General features: G+C 43.9%; 1 protein-coding gene across 1 annotated transcript in view; it reads right to left on the bottom strand.

Annotated features, from left to right (window-relative positions):
* Positions 1-693: 693 nt before the first annotated feature.
* LOC149361933 (uncharacterized) overlaps positions 694-19528 on the bottom strand; it is a 33215-nt gene continuing 14380 nt past the window's right edge. The window contains exons 3-6 of the mRNA XM_089568185.1: positions 17104-17155; positions 15185-15252; positions 3321-3451; positions 694-783 (exon numbers count right to left, since the gene is read on the bottom strand). Of these exons, the coding sequence (XP_089424311.1) occupies positions 694-783; positions 3321-3451; positions 15185-15252; positions 17104-17155 (341 nt within the window). The remainder of the gene's footprint in view (positions 784-3320; positions 3452-15184; positions 15253-17103; positions 17156-19528) is intronic.

A 19528-nucleotide genomic window follows, 5' to 3' on the forward strand; every position in this document is an offset into this window, starting at 1 on the left:
GGGTATTCAAGAACGTGTCGGTAGGGGATTCTGCAGAAGCCTGTTCATCACAAACTTTCTTTGTAGTCATGTTCATTTAAGTTGTATTTCACTGTGTGCGCCATTTATGAAGGTATTTAGTGTTTTATTTGTCAATGTTGGTAAAAGCTGGAACGGAAAAAATTTTATTTTTGTGCCCACTGCTACATAAAGGACCGTGAACGACACGTTCGTATTAAAGAACGTAGCTTTTTCTCGCGAAATTCACTACCAAAGATTGAAAAGGACCGGAATCTAATGCAAGAGCTTCAACATTATAACAAACAACAAGGATTTCGAGCTCAAATTTTTCTATAATAGAAGTGGATACGCACCATGGCAAACTGTAGAAAGAAGTACTGTTTTAAGGTCATCTTCATGTTGTGAATGTTGGAGTCCACAAACTCCTCTTCGTATTTTGCCATGAATATTAGATAGCCCTGCCGTATATGCCAAGAAAAAGGCATTAATAAAAATGGGCATCATGCTTCAGTGTTTGCAGAACAAACCTAATTACACTTGCAGGTTTTTGGCATTAGTGGGAAGATAAATAGACTCTATGGCGCACTAAACGAGCAACATCCGTCATTACAGTTGAGAACTTTGCCGCATGCGTTTGTGTAAGTCATGTGAAAGGAGGAAGGAGGCGACATGGATTATATTTCAAAAGCATGCCTAATGCCTCTTCCCGCTGAATACCTTGAAGGCAAGGGACAATCCGCCAGATATCATAGTCAACTCTTCAAGGAGCTCCGGGTAGTTATGCTGCAAGGTAAAAACAAATTCAGGATGTTGTTCTAATCACAGTACGCGCGAAGATTGCAGCACGCATCTTTTTTAGCGCTTATATTTGCTCTTAAGAATTTCCAGAGTGTTGCAGGTACACTACCAAAACGGTGAACCTTTGTGCTAAGTAAATTATCTAGAACGAGGCCATTTCGAGCTTGCAGTAAAGAAAATATTAGAGTTGTTTTCTACAAGGGTAATTCTGTTCTGCTATTTTTGCAGACGAGACATCTAGTCTGAAAAAAAAAGAGTAGCGCAGTTTTATTTTTTTTTTGAAAAATGCACCACAAACCAACTACTCGCCGTCTTTTGCTCAGTAAATGGCATGCTTCTGCATAAAGCCCATGCTGTATAAGCTTAGTTATTGGGATCGATTATAAATCTGTTCCTCAGTAGACGAGATTTTGCTCCCAGTGCTAAAAAAAAAGTTTTTTTTCTATGTCAGTGATTTGAGACTTTCTCTTGGCAATGTTTTGTCAGCGGAGTATCTCTATCACTTCTGCCTGCCGGGATAAAGGTATGCTACTCTGGTGCACCGCGAGCGCATGGGGGACGGGGCCAGAGGTGCGGCCACCAGTGTCAAGCAGTGCCAGCTTGCATCACATGTGTGGACGTCGGAGTGGGTGGATGAGGAGGCCATAAACTTGCTTCCCTTTCTGAGTAGTTTTACTTGTCACATTCAGCAGGTAGATTCGGGTGAAGTTGAACTTCGGCCGACCTACTCGGTCGTAAGAGGGTTGCATCACTGACAAAAAACAAACAAACAAATGTGATGTCTTTCCTTTCTGAGAACTCTTTTTTCGACGAAGTATTTCATCTTATCCGCTAAAGAAATACTGGAGACTGGAGAGAGGAAGGCCGGTGCCTAACCCCTTGCGCCTCGATGTCACCATATGATTATATATGAACTGCGGCGGTTCCGGTCACAGCAGAGAGATAATTGGGCGCGTATGTGTGGAGCTTGCATTCCATTGTTTTTGAAGTAAAACCTTCCAGGAACATCTCAAGCCAAGCATGCATAAAGAACGCTGGAAACTGCTGATCAGACGGAAGCATCCTTGTGGGTGTGATTAAAGACAGCGCGTTTTCTTTTACTTTTGCAACCATCAGGGCTGCAAGATGCACAATATAAACTTTATTGTTTATAAAACGACTTCTGAAATAAGCTAGAAGCGGAATAATTGATACCATGAAACAACATAGAGCCACGCTGTGAACATGTCACGACTCGACTGTTTCCCTAGCTGTTCATCTGCGAGCATGTATTTTTTGTAATACAGTCCTGTTCCACACATAGCTGTAAAATTAAGAAACTTTTAAAGGCTGAGGACAGTTGTTAGAGCGGCGCAGTAGTAGAGGATGAAGACTGCCGAGCTAGTACCAACTCATAGTATGGGATACACAGTTCAGAGAAAGCAGATTCAGATGTCAAACCACGTGATTGCGCTGGCTGCCAACAATATTCATTCACAAACGCTACTTCTGAACAATATTAAATGCCCAAAATGTTTTCAAAATTGAACGCGGTCGCCAATTAACTCAAGAGCATGTCAACGTAAATATCAGTTACCTAATGAGAGATCGTAGAGAGAATAGACAGTCTTCTAGCGCTCTTTTTAACAGGAGAGCATATGCTATCTATGTCCCGGGGTAGTTTCAATTTCAAGTCTACGGAATGATAAGTGCAACAGAGGCGTATTCGCACCTCAATACATAATAACTTGATGTAGCTAGGAATTCAAGGCGGCTTTTATTTTTGGCAGCGGAGGTGTACAGGTTAGCAGAGGAGATTGAAACCAGGGTTAAAACCTTGTAGCTGGAAGAACTTCGCATTTTGAATACGCAATCTGCTTCCGCTGGCAAGCATAAGTGTGCCGTAGTTTAGTGACAGAAACCCGCCGAGGGACTGGGCAGCATATCTGGCCCTTAATAGACAGTGTACCAAAGGATCGTTTTCTTCCTTTTTACTCCTTACACGGTAATTAGTCTTTACGTTACAGACATGCATCTATCGCGTAAAAATGTTGAGATCAAACTTGTTCGGTGGATAGTCAGCGTGGTATTTAGGTAAATGCAGTTAGCTCGCGGGTGCGGCTGCGTGCGATTAGAAAACACACGGTTTTGACATTGTGTCCCCGTAGGGCGAGAGTTCTTTCTGTTGCAGTGACGAAGAGCGTTGCTTTTGCTAAATTTTGAAACACAATATGGTTAGAAGCAACAGCCGAGCACCAATCTATGTTTACTCTATTAGTTGGAATAGGCGTCCAACTTTAAATAGGCGAAAAGGTTAACTGGTATCAGGATTCACTAACAAGCTAACTACCACAATTCACCAGTTCTTCCGCATTCCTCATCTCTTGTTTTTCTGCAGCACAAAGCCAATATTTATACCTCGAAAAAAAAAAAACTTTTCATGTCATTTGAGGGCTGCGCTAAATGCACTGCAGTGCAGTGAGACTGTGAAATCGACACGTATGCCTGAATAAGGCGCTATATTGAAGGATTAACAACCTTACCAAAAATAGGTCATTTCGGTCAGCAAGCAGGTCCACATTGTTTGCAGTGCAGTTCACTACACTGCTAAACTTGGTCTTCGTTGTCTCCGAATGCCAGTTATTCAGCTGAAGGCGGTCATTAATGAACGCACCTGGAGGGAAGACAATATGCGTGTCGATACCCGTCGTAAACGAACTATTTCACAACAGGCACCTAATACATGCACTCTGCGAACGAGTAACGATTCGCGCAGCTCATTCAGCAACTGATGTGCTCCCACAAGTACTCACAATGTGCTTCTTGTCGCGGCATGATTAACAAGTGAGGTGCAAATAGCGAATATAGCTGTCTGGACACTATCGCACACTGTGCAAGTCAGCCTCGAAGCATAGCCATACTTTCGGCTGATGAGATGCGATGACAAACGTGTCGGTCCTAGAAGTGTTTCGGGAACTCGCGGTTTGGTGCTGGGTAGCGCATGTGGTCCGCGGCTCGTCGGCATCGACAATACCTGATTTTGCGCCAGGTATTCAGGTATAAGAGGCTGAGGACCGTGGAGGCTGCAGATGCGTTCATCTTTGCTTTAGATTTACCTTGTAAGGACGTTGCATTTAGTTAATTGTACTAGAAGAAAATGTTTTAATGCTCTGCGGCCGGCACGTCCGTGGCCGCCCAAACGCCGGGGTCTTGTTCAGAGTCTCCCTTAAACATTATGCGCAAGACTGTTGGCAAGAATTATACAGATTCTCTCGGCATTGTGTTCCTGCAATAATCTGTTGCATTTGTTATGTGTGCTTGCAATTCTCAGAACTGGGAAACTGATGTTACTAGCAGAACTTTTTGCTGGGCTAGTTGGTCCATTCTGACATTAGTGAAAACAGCGCGAAAGAAGAAGCCCGAAGGCGAAACGAGGAAGTGACAGGAAAGAGCGCTCTTTCCTGTCGCTTCCTCGTTTCACCTTCGGGCTTCTTCTTTCGCGCTGTTTTCACTAATGTCATGATGTTACTAGCATGCGACATGAACAACTGTCAAGAAAATGGTTTTAGGCGCCATTATCGTGTCATCTGCAATGTTACGAGAGTGGGAGCAGAACCGTGTCAAGATAATTTTTGGGGCATTTTGCTTACGGCCTAGGCATCTATACAACATGTTTTTTAAAGTTGGTTCACTTGACTTGATTGCGTGCGGTGCTGAAGCACGTCTCACCAGGTGTCCTTGTATGACCACCTTACCCAGCATGGAATTCGAGACTACTGCAAACTAACAAGAGTACATATTTCTGTCCATGAGGATTTGAAAGCGGGCTAACGATGCAACCCGCCCCGCCAGAGGCCTGGAGGGCAGGTTAGCTGAAGATTTTCTTCACTGTGGATTTTAGATTAATATTAGTGATGTTTTCAAAAAGCAAATAGAACTGAAGGAAAAGATGTAGATAGCTGCTGGTATCGAAGCTTGAAGCACCTGAACTGCGGCGGAAATAAAAGAGACAGGAAGAGGACAGGAGAGGGAAAGGAAGAGTGGAGCGGAAGAAGCTAAGTACTTGCCTCGATGACACGCTTACCAATTATTTAAGACGATGTAGCCGATTAATATTTTCGTTCAGTTGCTATAGCCTTGTTTGCATGAACCCGCCAGCGGCGGGTCGAGTCAGGGGATCGAGCTCAGCAATGTCAGCCCAACTGGACGAATGCTTGTTTACATGAATTCGATTTTAGCGAGTCGAGACCGGCTCAGCTGAAGCGACACGAAGTGTCGAGCAATGCAGCAGGAAAGGGCAGTGGCAGCCTCCAAGATTGCGAAACGCACGGCGGCACGGCACCGCTGTCTCGCAGACGCGACGGCGCAAGCGAAAAACAGGTTCACATTTATCCTTTCCCCTCTCGCTGACCCGACTATTAGACTCGACGCTTTTAGAAAGGTGGGTCAAGCGAGTTAACCTACCCCCCTGCAGGCAAGTTAACTGGGCTCGCTCTGCCGCTTATTTTACTCGAGCCGACAGCGTTTACATGTACCCGGCAACTGGTTTTTCACCCGACAAGCAAACTCGACTCGACTCTAACGAGTTCATGTGAACAGGCCTTATGGCGCATGGCGTGACGTTCGCTATTCTATTGTCACTCAGGACTGGTACAAAATTTTGAGTGCTACATCGACACTGGCGGCGATGGGTGCGCAATTGGCTGTTTTTAATTGTGCTGTACATTCGCTCCACTCATTCAAAGCTGATGAAGCTGAGAGGGCTTTTAGGTTTTAGAGATGTGCATGCTCTTTTATGTGAAATGCGTTGAATTAGTAGTGAGGACCTTTTGAGTTGACTCGAGTGGTATTGCTCTGTATGTCCTACGCCATACACCAAACAGATGGGCGCGCATGAAAACTGGGTTTTGTCCATGGATGAAGGACGTCGAGAGCTGCGTGTTTATAGGCCACTTAGAGAGAGAGAGAGAGAAATAGATTGGTTTACCAACCAGACCAAACCAACCAACCAACCAGAGAAATAGACGGAAAGGCAGGGAGGTTAACCAGGCGATGCCCAGTTGGCTACCCTACACTTGGGGAGGGGAACCACCGAAGTGGAGTTGATTTGTTAAAAGGAAGTAATTACTAATTTGAACCCACCGAAGAGCAGCCATACGGCTACAATAGAAAGCTATACAGTTTTCACAGAAACTTCGCAGTTCAAGAAAAATCGTCCTCGTCCGGACTAGCAGTCACCGCAGCTCACCGGAGCTGACCGGAGCAGTCGCTTCAACACCTGAGCTAACCGGGAAGGCTGCCAGAGGGAGGCGGTGGTCCTCGGTTGTAACCCCGGACCAGGACGAATTTTTCTTTAAAGTATGTGGAAGCAGTATAGCTTTCTTTTGTAGCCGTATGACTGCTCATAGGTGGATGGTAACGAGTAACTGCTCCTTCAGTACCTAAAGGCCCCAGATGGTTGTGCGCAACGGATATCTTGAAGGGGGCACAGCCCGCGGCCGCCCTAACGAGTGACTTTATAAGTTTCCAGGTGCTATGGAAATTGCAGACACAATTTCCGCTTATACTTGCAAAATCTGTACCACTATTTATCTCTCTGAGGCTTAAGACTATACTGTTATTTTATTGGTATATTGCGAACATGGCTATGTTGACCTTGATCTTTCATGACCCGTTCATTTTGCGCACATAAACATATATGTATACCAACCATAAACGAAACAGTGGTAGTGGCATAAGGGCCTATCAGGACGTGGTGATTCAATGAATTTCAGCTAGTGGCCGGATAATAATAATGTAAAATCTTTCTTCACACAAACATACATTTTAAATGTAGTTGGCATCAGCCTCGGGTTAATTGCGTGTGTACCTGGGCAGGCAAGCGGCGTTGCAGACAAAGTTTAACAATTGGCCCCTAAGAAAAAGGCAGATGATTCGTGAAAGTGCGAAATGTTTGTAAAGAAAGAGAAACAAATTTTTGTCAAAAAAAGCATACTGCGTAATCCACTTAAAAAAAAGAGTAGTCTGATAAGAGAACAAGACACTATAGAAGATATTGCTTGCAACAGGTAGACACTGTCGCCTCGAATGCAAAAGATACAAATCATTGACTGCTGAAACAAGAAATATTAGATTCAGGTATTAGCAACAACCTTAGGAGCTTTTTAACTGCTCTGAAATTTGCAACGCAGATATAGCCTTCACGGCAATAGAAAAAAGTTCTTGGCAAGATTGTCAATTATGTTCTGCTCATGAGTGGAAAGAACGTTTAATCAGCGCATGACATAAAGTAATTTTCTCCATCATATTAGGTCCTGTAAGAAAGATTATCGCCTATCTTAAGAGGTTGCGATTTAGTAAAAGTAACATGGATTTAGAAGGAAACACTTAAATTGTAACACCATATGAGAGACTACCTCAAGTATTTGTACACCATTTTCATTACTGGCAGATTGCATTAACATCTTAATTCACAAAGATCTTCGTCCTAGACCCTTTTCGCCAAGCATTTTCACCCAGAAAACCCCAGCACCAGGCCGGGGGAAATCATGCACCCACTAAAAAACCGGTGGGACCCCGACAGCGCTGGGGACCGTACCCAGCACCTTCCGAATGCGAGGCGGATTACAATAGAATCTTAATGCACAGAGTTGTACAGAAAGAGATCGCAAACATTTTCCCACTTCAATTTTTGCCAACTTGGTTTCTTGTCAACCTCGATTGTGAGAGCGCATCGTCTGGGCCGTTTTTCGACAAGTAAGAAGAGACCAACCATTGCTAAATTCTACTACGATAAAGATGTTCAATCTGTTAAGTAACGGTTCAAAGCTCAAGGGAACAGACTTCAGCATCTCTCGCGATTATTCTGAGGCTGTCCGACAAAAGCACCGTCATCTCTGGCAGCACGCCAAGTCCGTCAAAAAGAAAGGTGACCGCATTCGTCTCGCATTTAACAAGCTTCGCATTAATAACAATGCCTATCTATGGGACACTGTGGCTTATCGCGTGGTATGTGTTTCTCAGCATCCCACGCAAGAATGACGTGCTTCTGTCACTTAGTCAAATCAATCCCAGCTTTCCTTTCTTCTCAAAGTTCGGAATGTAATACTCCCAAAGCCATTTCTTTCCTTTACACTAACATCAGAAGTGTTTTATCGAAAGATGTCGCAATATCTTCGCTAATCGACTCGTGCTGCGCATCATTAGTAGAGCAAACCGAAACTTGGCTCAACGATGTTATTCCTGATGATTCATTTTTTGTCAGCCAGACACATTTTAACATCTTCCGTTGCGATAGACTGTACCGTAGAGGATGAGGTGTACTACTGGCGATCAGGGATGATTTCGCAACTGTGCCTCTCATGATTAGTTTTCTTGAGTGTACATGGGTTTCTTTTTTGTTGTTTAGTTGTTGTATTTATTTGTGCTTTTTACCGTCCTTCTAACATGAATAATGGCTTTTCTTCTGAATTTCATCGAATTCTGTGTGAAATATGTACGCGTTTCCCGAACTGTACTTTACTCACATTTGTAGACTTTATCTTCCCAAGTATAAACTGGTTCACACAGTCCGTCACAGCGAGTGAAACTGAAGCTAACATGTTTCTTCAATCATGTCTGATTTTTCACTATCGCAACTTATTACCAATCTAACGCGTCGCACATCGAGTACTGCCAACATTATAGACGTAATATTAACAATTAATCCCAATATTTCTTAAGACATTATTCATTTATATGGCATTTCGAAACATGACGTTATAATCGGACGCATTACTGGTTCTTTTGACGAAAAGAAAACAACTATTAAAAAAATCAGATGTTACAACAGAGCTAACTATGAAAAAACAAATTCCGAATTAGAAATTTTGTCCGCCCCGTTCATTAATCAATATTTATTGTGCACTGTTGAGCAAAACTGGGATTTATTCAAGAGCACTTTTAATAAACTCATCGATGACTTTGTGCCCCTTATGACCATTGGATGTAGCAGAAGTGCACCATGGTTTACTCAGAAGTGGCGACGTGCAAATAATAAGTAAAAGCGATTTTACCAGCAGGCCGTGAAAAATGGTCTTCTAGGCGCGTGGGAAAAGTATAAGAAATGGGACGAGGACTACCAGTCACTACTGAAATCCAGTCGACATCACTTTTTCAATCATGACATGTCATCTCTGCTAACCAACAACCCTCGTAAATTTTGGCACATCATAAATCCTGGCTTTCAACCCGACATTTTGCTTTCTGACAGTGACAGCGTCATAATTAAAGAGTCTGAATGTGGTCAGGTTTTCAACGACGCCTTCTCATTAGTATTCACCAAAGAAGACATTAGCTCATTCCCTGACTTAAATATAATCCATGATATTTGCATGCCTGAAATAGTTATTAATGAAACGGGTATTTTAGCTTTAAATCTTAAAATAATTAATAGTTCGTATTGCCTCAGCTTCAACAATAAGTTGCTGAAGAATACATTCCAAAGCATTAGAGCTGTGTTGTCCGGTTTGTTTTCGCAATCATTATCACAAGAATTAATTCCTAATGACTGCCGGATAGCCAAAGTAATATCTATATTTAAATCAGGTGAGCGTTCCTCTCTATTGAACTATCGACCAATCTCGTTAAACAGGACCGTTTGGAAACTTCTTGAACATATCATTCACAGCCATGTCGTCAGCTATATCGAAAATCATAACATTATTTTCAATTATCAGCACGGTTTCTTCAAGGGATTTTCTTGTGATACTCAACTAGCTGGCTTTGTTAATGACTTACAATTATCCCTTGACGCGGGCTTTCAGGTCGACGCAGTGTTCCTGGATTACTGAAAAGCTATCCCCCGCCTATCCTTTCCCCCCACCCCCACCGTGGCCCATCTGGTTCGCCTCCCTGGATCTGAGACTGCAACGTGCCCTCGTCGCCTTGGCCCAGGATGTACTGAGCGCCTAATAGAAAGGATGTTCGAATAAAAATGTCAAACCACCACCACCACCTCCTCTGCTAATGTGACATCTGGGGTACCACAAGAAAGCCTGCTTGGACCATTGCTTTTTCTAATCTATGTGAATGATTTACCTCTCTATGCAACATCTAGAGTTCGCCTCTTCGCTGATGACTGCGTAATTTACTGTAAAGTTACTAGAGGCAGTGACCGCCAATCCCTACAATCTGACCTGAATGCAGTAAGCTCTTGGTGCTCATCATGGTTATCACACTAAACTTTCTAAAACTAAACTAATATCTTTCACTCGTCCTACAGCTCGCATCCCAACCACTTATATTCTAAATGACAATACGGTGGAACTAACACCAACATACAAGTACCTTGGGTTGCACCTTCAGTTTGACCTAACATGAGATCACCATATCTACGTCACCCTAGCATCTGCTAACCGCTCACTTGGTTTTCTTAAACGTAACCTCAGATACGCCCTTATACGCGTTTAAAAAACTGGCTTTTCTAACCCTAATACGCCCTAATTGACCCGCCGCGGTGGCTCAGTAGTTACGGTGCTCGGCGGCTGACCCGTAAGACGTCGGTTCGATCCCGGCCGCGGCGGCTGAATTTCGATGGAGGCAAAATTCTAGATGCCCTTCTACTGTGCGATGTCAGTGCACATTAAAGAACCCCAGGTGGTCGAAATTTCCGGAGCCCATCACTATGGCGTCCCATAGCCTGAGTCGCTTTGGGGCGTTAAACCCCAATAAAACCAAACCAAACCAATACGCCCTAACATCGAATATGCTGCGGCCATTTGGGACCCTGTTCAAGCATACGTTATCACTAATATTGAATCCTTGCAAAACCATGCTGTTCGCTTCATATTTTCAGACTACTCAACCTTCACAAGCGTTTCAGCATTAAAGAAACGTGCCGAACTGGACGATTTGTCATATCGCCGCAAACTTGCTCGCTTAACCCTGTTCCATAAGCTTTATCACCACCCATCCCTTCGCAGTGATTTGTTTCAGTCACCTGATGCCATCTTTCCACGACGTGATAATTCTTTCAAAGTTAAACGCGCAAACTGTCATTCATCCGCTTACGCCAATTCATTCATTCCCCGTTTTATCACTGAATGGAATAGTTTCCCATCAGTCACCACCACAGAAACTGACAATAAAAAATGCCAAAAGCGTCTTCGCTGTGACGGAAATGTGTAAAAGTTTGCTGTTTTACTGCGAAGCAATACTACTTTCACTTTCAGCTCCTCGCGTGGCGAGGCCGCGGTAGCTACCATTGACCTTGAGCGGCGCGCCTAGCGGTGTTACATCACAGCTGCAAGAGCAGGGCTCCAACTTGTGCCGTCGCGAGGCGAGGCCGCGCGTGGTGGCTGCTGCCTAACTCCTGCGCCCGCAGCGCGCGGCGCGGATTGGATTGGATTGGATTGTATAATCGATGCATCACCACAAGTCTAACCAGAAGCATCACCACCAGCTACACTACCAGCTGAACCATGGCGTAGCTACGGATGTTGCTTTCGCAATTACCGGGCTTAACCAAGCTAAGCCACGGCCATTTTTTTGTTAGTGTTCTTTTTTCCTTTGTGTTATGCCTTATGTTTTAATTAACGTTTTTTTGCTACACTTATGTGTTAAAATGTATCGCGATTACTAATATCATTGTACCCCCCCCCCTATGTAATACCCTCTTCTGGAGGGCCTTTAGGGGTAACTTGAATAAATAAAGAATAAATAAATTTGTTCAGCCTTGGGTAACGTATCACCATATTCAAGCGAATATATTGCAGTTTTTACGAAATTCAATAGACGGCAATCGCTGCTGGGCAGCTATTGTGATGAAGTTAAACAGATTGGTTGTGATTTATACTAACGCGTCACCTCCATGTGATCCAACGTTTACTTAAGGCTAGACGCTGCTCTTTAAACGATCGAAAAATGCGAAAATGTCGACTGTGCAGAAGTAGCATATTCGGAACTCATACTCTCTAGAGTTGCTACCTAAAAAGCTTGAAGGCCTAAATTAGATCTCCAGCTGCTTAAAGAAAAGCTGAAGAGTTTTTCGAATTCATTAAAATGCTCACATGTGGATGTAGAAACTTTGTAAATCATGCGGGTGAATTTTTTTTACAGATTCATAACTTAGGAGCGACGTAATAGCCGTTTAAGATTACGCGGTAGCTCCGCCCCCCCCCCCCCCCCCCCCCCCCCCGCAGTCCGCCGAGCGCTGCTGATGACCCTGACGATGTGAGCCAAAATCGGAAACCGCGGAGTGGTGACGTAAACACCGGTGATCCGTCGCTTCACAGCCTCCGCGGCCGTACTTGTTTCTGCGTGCGTGCCATCATAAGCTGCTTCGAGCTGCCGTGTTTTTCTTTATTTGTGCGTTTTTATGTTTGTGGTGTGGTACAGAAAAGTGTGCAGCATCGAATGAAGTTGTGGACCAATCATGGCGGCGTTCTGCGCAGCCCTCGGCTGCACGAACATCCGCGGCCGCGGATGTTATTTCCCTCAAAAAAAAGAAGCTCTCCGCGAAGTGAGTCGCTGCTGTGAAGCGAAGGGATTTCAAGCCGTCAAAGGCAACAGGGCTATTCTCTGGCCACTTTCGTGATTAGAACTATCACCAGAGCCTGTCGACAATGCATTCACTGGGCCTGTCAACAGTCAGCTGGACTGAAACCCGGTGCAATACCGTCTGTTTTCTGATAATTTCATTAATTTATTGGCAGCACCAGCAGTCTTCTTCATTCCCCTCTGGAATGCAGTGGACGGCGGAACACCTGTTTTGGAAGTAGAGTGTTTACAATGACATCACTCAACTGCCAGGAATATATTTCTAATAACGCATGTAGTCCTAAAGAATTGCCTACTGCCGCATGGCTTCATACATTAATAATAATATTATATAATTGTGCGCAAAGTGTGCTACAGCCAGCCATGCGATTCGTCCTGCTCGGTTGCAGCACGAGTCCATCTAGTGAAAAAACCCCTTGCCGTTAGATCTGAGAACAAGCACGATAAAGGTGGCGCAAACGGATGAAAGTATTCTTACAAGGACTTATAGCATGAACCACCTCGCCTAAACAAGGATTTTAATTTACTGCTAGCTCCCATCTTGGCACACAAAACGGAAAGCGCACGTTTGTCACCTAGACGAGTTTTGTCGCAAAGCGCTGCGAACTTGTATGTTATGAATCGAGCCGGCATGCAGCTACAATGAAGCGGTGCAAGCATACAATTCGCGTGCAAAAAAGAGCCTGATAACTTCTTGCGCATGCCAATGATGTTTGTGGATTACAAGCAGATTTGCGGCAGCACTGACAAGCGGCAAGACAAAAATGCCTTACGATCGCATCCCGCTTACATTGTATTAGGAAACTTACGTCGGGCAGTGATATACTGCATTTGCTCGCCTCAAAATTCATCCTTTGTATCTCTGAATGTATTTTGGAAAGAAAAGTATACTTACCAACGTCATTTCCAACACGTGGAGATGCTGACACTTCGCTTTCGTTCGAGTCAAAATCACGGCTTGCGCCAGCATCGTTTCTTTCTTGGAATGATTTGCTCTTTGCAATCGGTTCTAACATGTAGGGGATGACGCCAAGATACTCCGGGTAATCTTCGATGTGTCCCATCGTCGTATAAGAAAAATAACAACCTCAAACCGCCGAGCGCCGCGGTTCAGTGCAGCGGCGGCGGCCGAGCCGACCGAGCCAGCGCCATTGTTGACATAACGAGGCGCCCAACCAATCACAGGCGGCAACGAGGCGCGCGAGCTCGCCTGAGGCTGCTGCTGCACTTCTCGCCAAAATAAAATAGGTTTGCGCTTTCCTTTGCCTAATTTCGACGAGAAATTCGAATTCCGAGGGTGGAAAACTGTACAGTGCATCTCTCCACTCAATTGTTCCGGGAAACCTTTCAGCATCCCTTTAAGTATCTATATATTTCAAGCCTACGAAGCCTGCAAATGGCTACTCCGGAGCGAAATGCGGCAGGAATTCGCGCCCGTCGCTTCCCGTAACCGCTTCCCCGATGGTCGCCTTCTTGGTTTTGTTTGAAAGCTAGGCCCCTTGCCAACTACCTGGGCTTACTCACTACTGTGAAATATTTTTGAACGTCCGCATTCCCCTGTTTTTTTAGGCCTCTGCAACGACCTCCGAATGGCTGGTGAGCGCGCTTCTAATGCAGTGTTCTCAGCTTCGTGTTTTTCGCCAACTTGACTATCCTTACCGAAGTGTTATTAAGCTTTTATGGTGAAATTTCAATTAATGCTATAGCGTTGAATTTAGAAAAATAAACTGTGGAGTGGTGCTACATCTGCTTGGCTGAGTCAAAGACTTCAAATTTTGTGAACCGTAATGTTACCTAACTATACTTCATAAGTATGGTGCTTGGACAATATTTAACCGTTTTGTAAGATGATGTAGTTCAACAACAACATAATTAGCATAGCTCTAGATCGAAGGACTTTGGCTATAGCCTCATTTCATTCAAAACAAAAAAAACGTAGAAAGTGTTTTACTAACTGTTAAGAATTTAACTGATTAGGCTACAGCTTTTTCCTATGATATGGGAACTGATATATAGTGAAATTAATTATATTTATGAAAACAGGAGGATGAAAGATATATGCAAACCTAATTTCATTACGATATCTTTAATAATAAAAATGTCCATGTCAAGATCCGCGTCTCCCCTTGGCCAGTTAGCCGAAGATTGGCCCCGACCCACGGACGCGATGAAGACCTTCGCCAAAATTGGCCACAGAACCCTTTCGGCATCAACCGATTTATCCCGCTAGAAAGAACTAGGACACGAAAAGAACGCAAAACACTGGACAGGCGCTGTGTGGAAGATTCCATTCCTTCGCACTAGATTAATCTGGTGATAGCAACGAAACTGGCTGAGACCACAATCCGGATTCATCTCTTTGGGGTCGGAGAACTACGCCAGATAAGATAAGTAGACAAGGGCAGAAAAGCACATGTGTTTATTAGAACTGAAAGAAATTACTTGCTAATTTATTATTAGGGATTTGCATTGCTCATCACCACAATGTATTTTACTTTCCTTTCTGCAAGTAGTAATTGTTACCACCTTAACACTAACAGAATTAGTGCGCGCTGATAGTTGGTTGCACACATATTGCGCTCGCAGTTTGCTTTAAATTTGACATGCGTGGTACTGTTGTAAGTTCACGAGCTTTTGAACTGGCCAGCATTTGCTATCATAAAAAGTACAAGAGCCCTTTTTAATCCGCATGGTGTAGAAAATGGTCTCGTATTCCGGTTCAGCCGGATAAGATAGCTGCTCAGGCACTTTTATGAATGCTTGTTTCGAATTACGCCATTACATTATGAAAAACCACGCAGCTAACGAACGAAGTGAATTTTGAGGGATGTGGGCACGCTTTTTGACATTTGGATGACCCCCGTCTTACCTGTGAACATGATAGCTTCCATGAACTTGATGGACACCATGGCGCCTATGGTGCTGAATGCGTAAACGCTGCGATTGAAATAGAAGGCAATTATGAGACTTCACCGAGATTAGGAAGTTTTCGAACTCCTCCCGAGTTTGCCCAGTGCCTGTTTAGATGATTTTATACGAGGCAAAGCTGCACGCATATGTGGAACTTCGAGAATGCTGCCTTACTGTGTGCAACCAAACATAAAGAAATAAAGGAGACAGAGGACGTCGTCAATACAATCTCCAAGCGAAGCTAAGTCGAAATTAACGCAATATGTCAAAGAGCAAAAACCCATAGTACGGTTTCCACTCTGTAGCGCGAAGTGAATCGACAGCGCTGTCGAAGTACTAACATTTCATATGTTAAAGTAGAGGATCTGAAAGCGACATGAATTTGTCTAAAGTAATAGAGTACTCTTTTTAGTTTACCACACTTACTAATGTTTTGACCAGCGCTCCTCTCGAGTCGCGCGGCGCCATCGCTACTGAACTTCTCCACAGCGAATCGTTTCGCACAAGGTCGCAGATAGACCGTATTATATTTTTCCGGTCTTCTTCTTCTACTACTGCTACTACTACTACTGATGCTACTACTGCTACTACTCAACTGCTACTACTACTACTACTACTACTACTACTACTACTACTACTACTACTACGACTACAACTACGACTACTACGACTACTACTACGACTACTACGACTACTACTACGACTACTACTACTACTACTACTACTACTACTGCAATAATAATAATAATAGTAATAATAATCTCTTTATTTGTGTCGTAGGGTACACGGTCGACACTGGAGGCCGGAAGTAAAAGCTGTCACAAACGACCGCTTGACAGAGCCGCAGGCCCCCATGCACTTGGCAGCAGTACAGTGTCAATGCTTATATGCAAAAACAAAAAAAAAAGATGCTATACACAGTACGGCTCACAGTACACCCTGATAAATAAATTCCATTTTCTATACAGAACACAACATAAAATCTTGTGATATACGGCATAAATTAATAGAAAGAACATAGAATAGGACATACAACATGATGGATAGAACATAAAATTACCGTGGCTTAAGGCATGAAACAATGACAGATCAACTCTATGAACTCATAAGAACAAAATACACAGGCGGTTGTAGTCTAGTAAGGCAAGAAAAGATAGTCAAGATTACAGTTTACTACTATTACTACTACTACTAATACTACTACTACTACAATAATAATAATAATAATAATAATAATAATAATAATAATAATAATAATAATAATAATAATAATAATCTGTTTATTTGTGTCGTAGGGTACACGGTCAAGACTGGAGGCCGCCAGTAAAAGCTGTCACAAACGACAGCTTGACAGAGCCGCAGGCCCCCATGCACTTGGCAGCAGTACAGTGTCAATGCTTATATGCAAAAACAAAAAAATATGCTATACACAGCACGTCTCACAGTACACCCTGATAAATAAATTCCATTTTCTATACAGAACTCAACATAAAATTTTGTGATATACGGCATAAATTAATAGAAAGAACATAGAATAGGACATACAACATGATGGATAGAACATAAAATTACCGTGGCTTAAGGCATGAAACAATGACAGATCAATTCTATGAACTCATAAGAACAAAATACACAGGCGGTTGTAGTCTAGTAAGGCAAGAAAAGATAGTCAAGATTAGTTTACTACTACTACTACTACTACTACTACTACTACAACTACTACTACTACTACTACTACTACTACTACTACTACTACTACTACTACTACTACTACTACAACAACAACATCGTCGCGAAGACAGAAAGCGGACCTATAACAGCTGTCGCTATACAAAAAATATCCAGTAATATGTGCTTTAAACAAGTGTTTTTACTCACGGAGGAAGTTCGGTCAGTTTTGTCCAGTTCTGAATGAGGACTATCGGAATCACTGAAAAAAGAATTCAGCGGCACGTATTACTCCGCTCTGTGACGGGCAGCTTCCGCTAGCAGGGACATTATGGTTAAATAATTGTTTGCATGCATGTTGTGATACGTCAAGAGGCCATGGCTGAAAAAGCCTTGTTAATCACCATGTGCAATCATACGCCTTCGCCCACTTCAGTCTACGCGGTTCGGCACCATGCCAAGTACGTTGGAAAATGTGGCACTCAATCTGATCAGACGAAAGCTGTGCAGCGTCTGCAGATTTTACAAGTATTGCTAAGGGCTTCGGCGGCAACTGTGCTCCAGTGCCACATTGCCGCTAGACTAAAATGACTCTAACCGCCAGCCTACCATTTAGAAATTTTTTCTCCGGAAAGAATTCGAGGTTATTTCCTCACAAAACTACACCACTCTCAAAGACATGAATGCGCACGTCTGGCTTCTATAGGTTCTGCGTAGCACTCAAGTGAGGCGTACCGCGTTCTGCAAACGGCAAAGCGTTTAGGCGGTATATGGCAGGTTGGTCAACCGCGTGTAATGTTAAACACTTAGTCTTTATCTCCCGGTTCCACATCACCTCTACCACCGCATTAGTGCACCTTAATCCCCCGGCACCACCAGCGTTTCGGATCTCTCGCATGCCGAGCACTTTCTCTCACGAATGAGTACTGCAGGCAGGGAAGCTACAGTACCAGACATAGGTACTAAATTCTCGGTCAATTAAATGGATGTTGAACCCGCTGTTACAGATTTTGATACGGTTCAAGGGTTCGCAAGGTATGAAGCTCTTACATAAAGCAATTTTTTCTGGCCTAGCGGCGCCGATTTCGAGGTGTCCGCACGAATGACTGAGGAGGAGAAGCGGCGCTGCTTAAGTAACAACGTGACGCACCCCGTGACTCGCAGCAGCTGCAGTCGCGCGCTCCACCGTCGCCGCGGCGACTGCGCGCTACCTATTCAGTGTCGCGCTATGGACGGATCAAGTCAGCCGGAGCCGACGACCTCGAGAGTGGGTACTTTAAAACGTCGGGCTGAGTCTGGACATCCGGTCGACATTGCCAACCGTGCGAGGGATTTAGCAATCGCTGGGGAGCATAAGCGCGCTAAACTGGCAGCCGAAACAGTTGGAGAGGGAACTTCGAGATCAAAGGAAAGGTGCATAACTACCTCTGTCGGGCTTTAAGCTACACTTTTAGAAAGAAGTTAGTAGTACTTACTAACTTTTGGCGTAGTAACTGGTTGTCATATATGCCACTACCTTGTTAGTAACTTCAGCTGTCATGCAGGCATTGCGGAATCAAGGTGTAGAAGAGTGTTATGTGAAAATATTGGAAGATATTTATAACGATTGCACAGCTACTATAGTTCTCCATAAAGTCAGCAATAAAATTCCAATACAGAAAGGTGTCAGGCAGGGAGACACGATCTCGCCTATGCTGTTCACTGCCTGCGTACAGGAGGTATTCCGGGTACTGGAATGGGAACAGTTGGGGATAAGAGTTAATGGAGAATACCTGAGTAATTTGCGATTCGCTGATGACATTGCCTTGCTAAGCCACTCAGGACAAGAACTGCAAAGCATGATCAATCAGTTAGACAAGCAGAGCAGAACGGTGGGGCTAAGAATTAGCATGCAGAAAACCAAAGTAATGTTCAACAGCCTAGCAAGGGAACAGCAGTTCGCAATTGGTAGCGAGCTGCTGGAAGTAGTAAGAGAATATGTCTACTTAGGGCAGGTAGTGACCGCATATCGGGATCATGAGAGGGAAATAACTAGAAGAATAAGAATGGGGTGGAGGGCATATGGCAGGTTCTCTCTCAGATCATGAATGGTAGCTTACCAATATCCCTGAAGAGAAAAGTATACAACAGCTGTATCCTACCGGTACTCACCAAGGGGCAGAAACGTGGAGTCTACCAAAGAGGGTTCAGCTTAAGTTACGAACAACGCAGCGAGCCATGGAAAGGAAAATGAAAGGTGTAACGTTAAGAGATCGGAAACGGGCGGCGTGGGTGAGGGAACAAACGCGGGTTAATGACATCTTAGTTGAAATCAAGAGGAAGAAATGGGCTTGGGCAGGGCTTGTAATGCGAAGGCAAGACAACTGCTGGTCCTTAAGGGTAACGGAGTGGATTCCAAGAGAAAGCAAACGTAGCAGGGGACTGCAGAAAGTTAGGTGGGCGGATGAGATTAAGAAGTTTGCGGGGATACAGTGTCGGCAACTGACAAAGGACAGGGTTAATTGGAGAGACATGGGAGAGGCCTTTGCCCTGCAGTGGGTGTAGTCAGGCTTATGATGATGATGATGTTAGTAAGTGTAGTTAGTAACGGGAAGGTTAGTAACAGTTACTAACGCATTGAGTTAGCAACGGCTGC

The sequence above is a fragment of the Amblyomma mixtum genome, chromosome 2, assembly GCF_055824585.1.
Source record: "Amblyomma mixtum isolate Tamu chromosome 2, ASM5582458v1, whole genome shotgun sequence".
Classification (NCBI taxonomy): Eukaryota; Metazoa; Arthropoda; class Arachnida; order Ixodida; family Ixodidae; genus Amblyomma; species Amblyomma mixtum.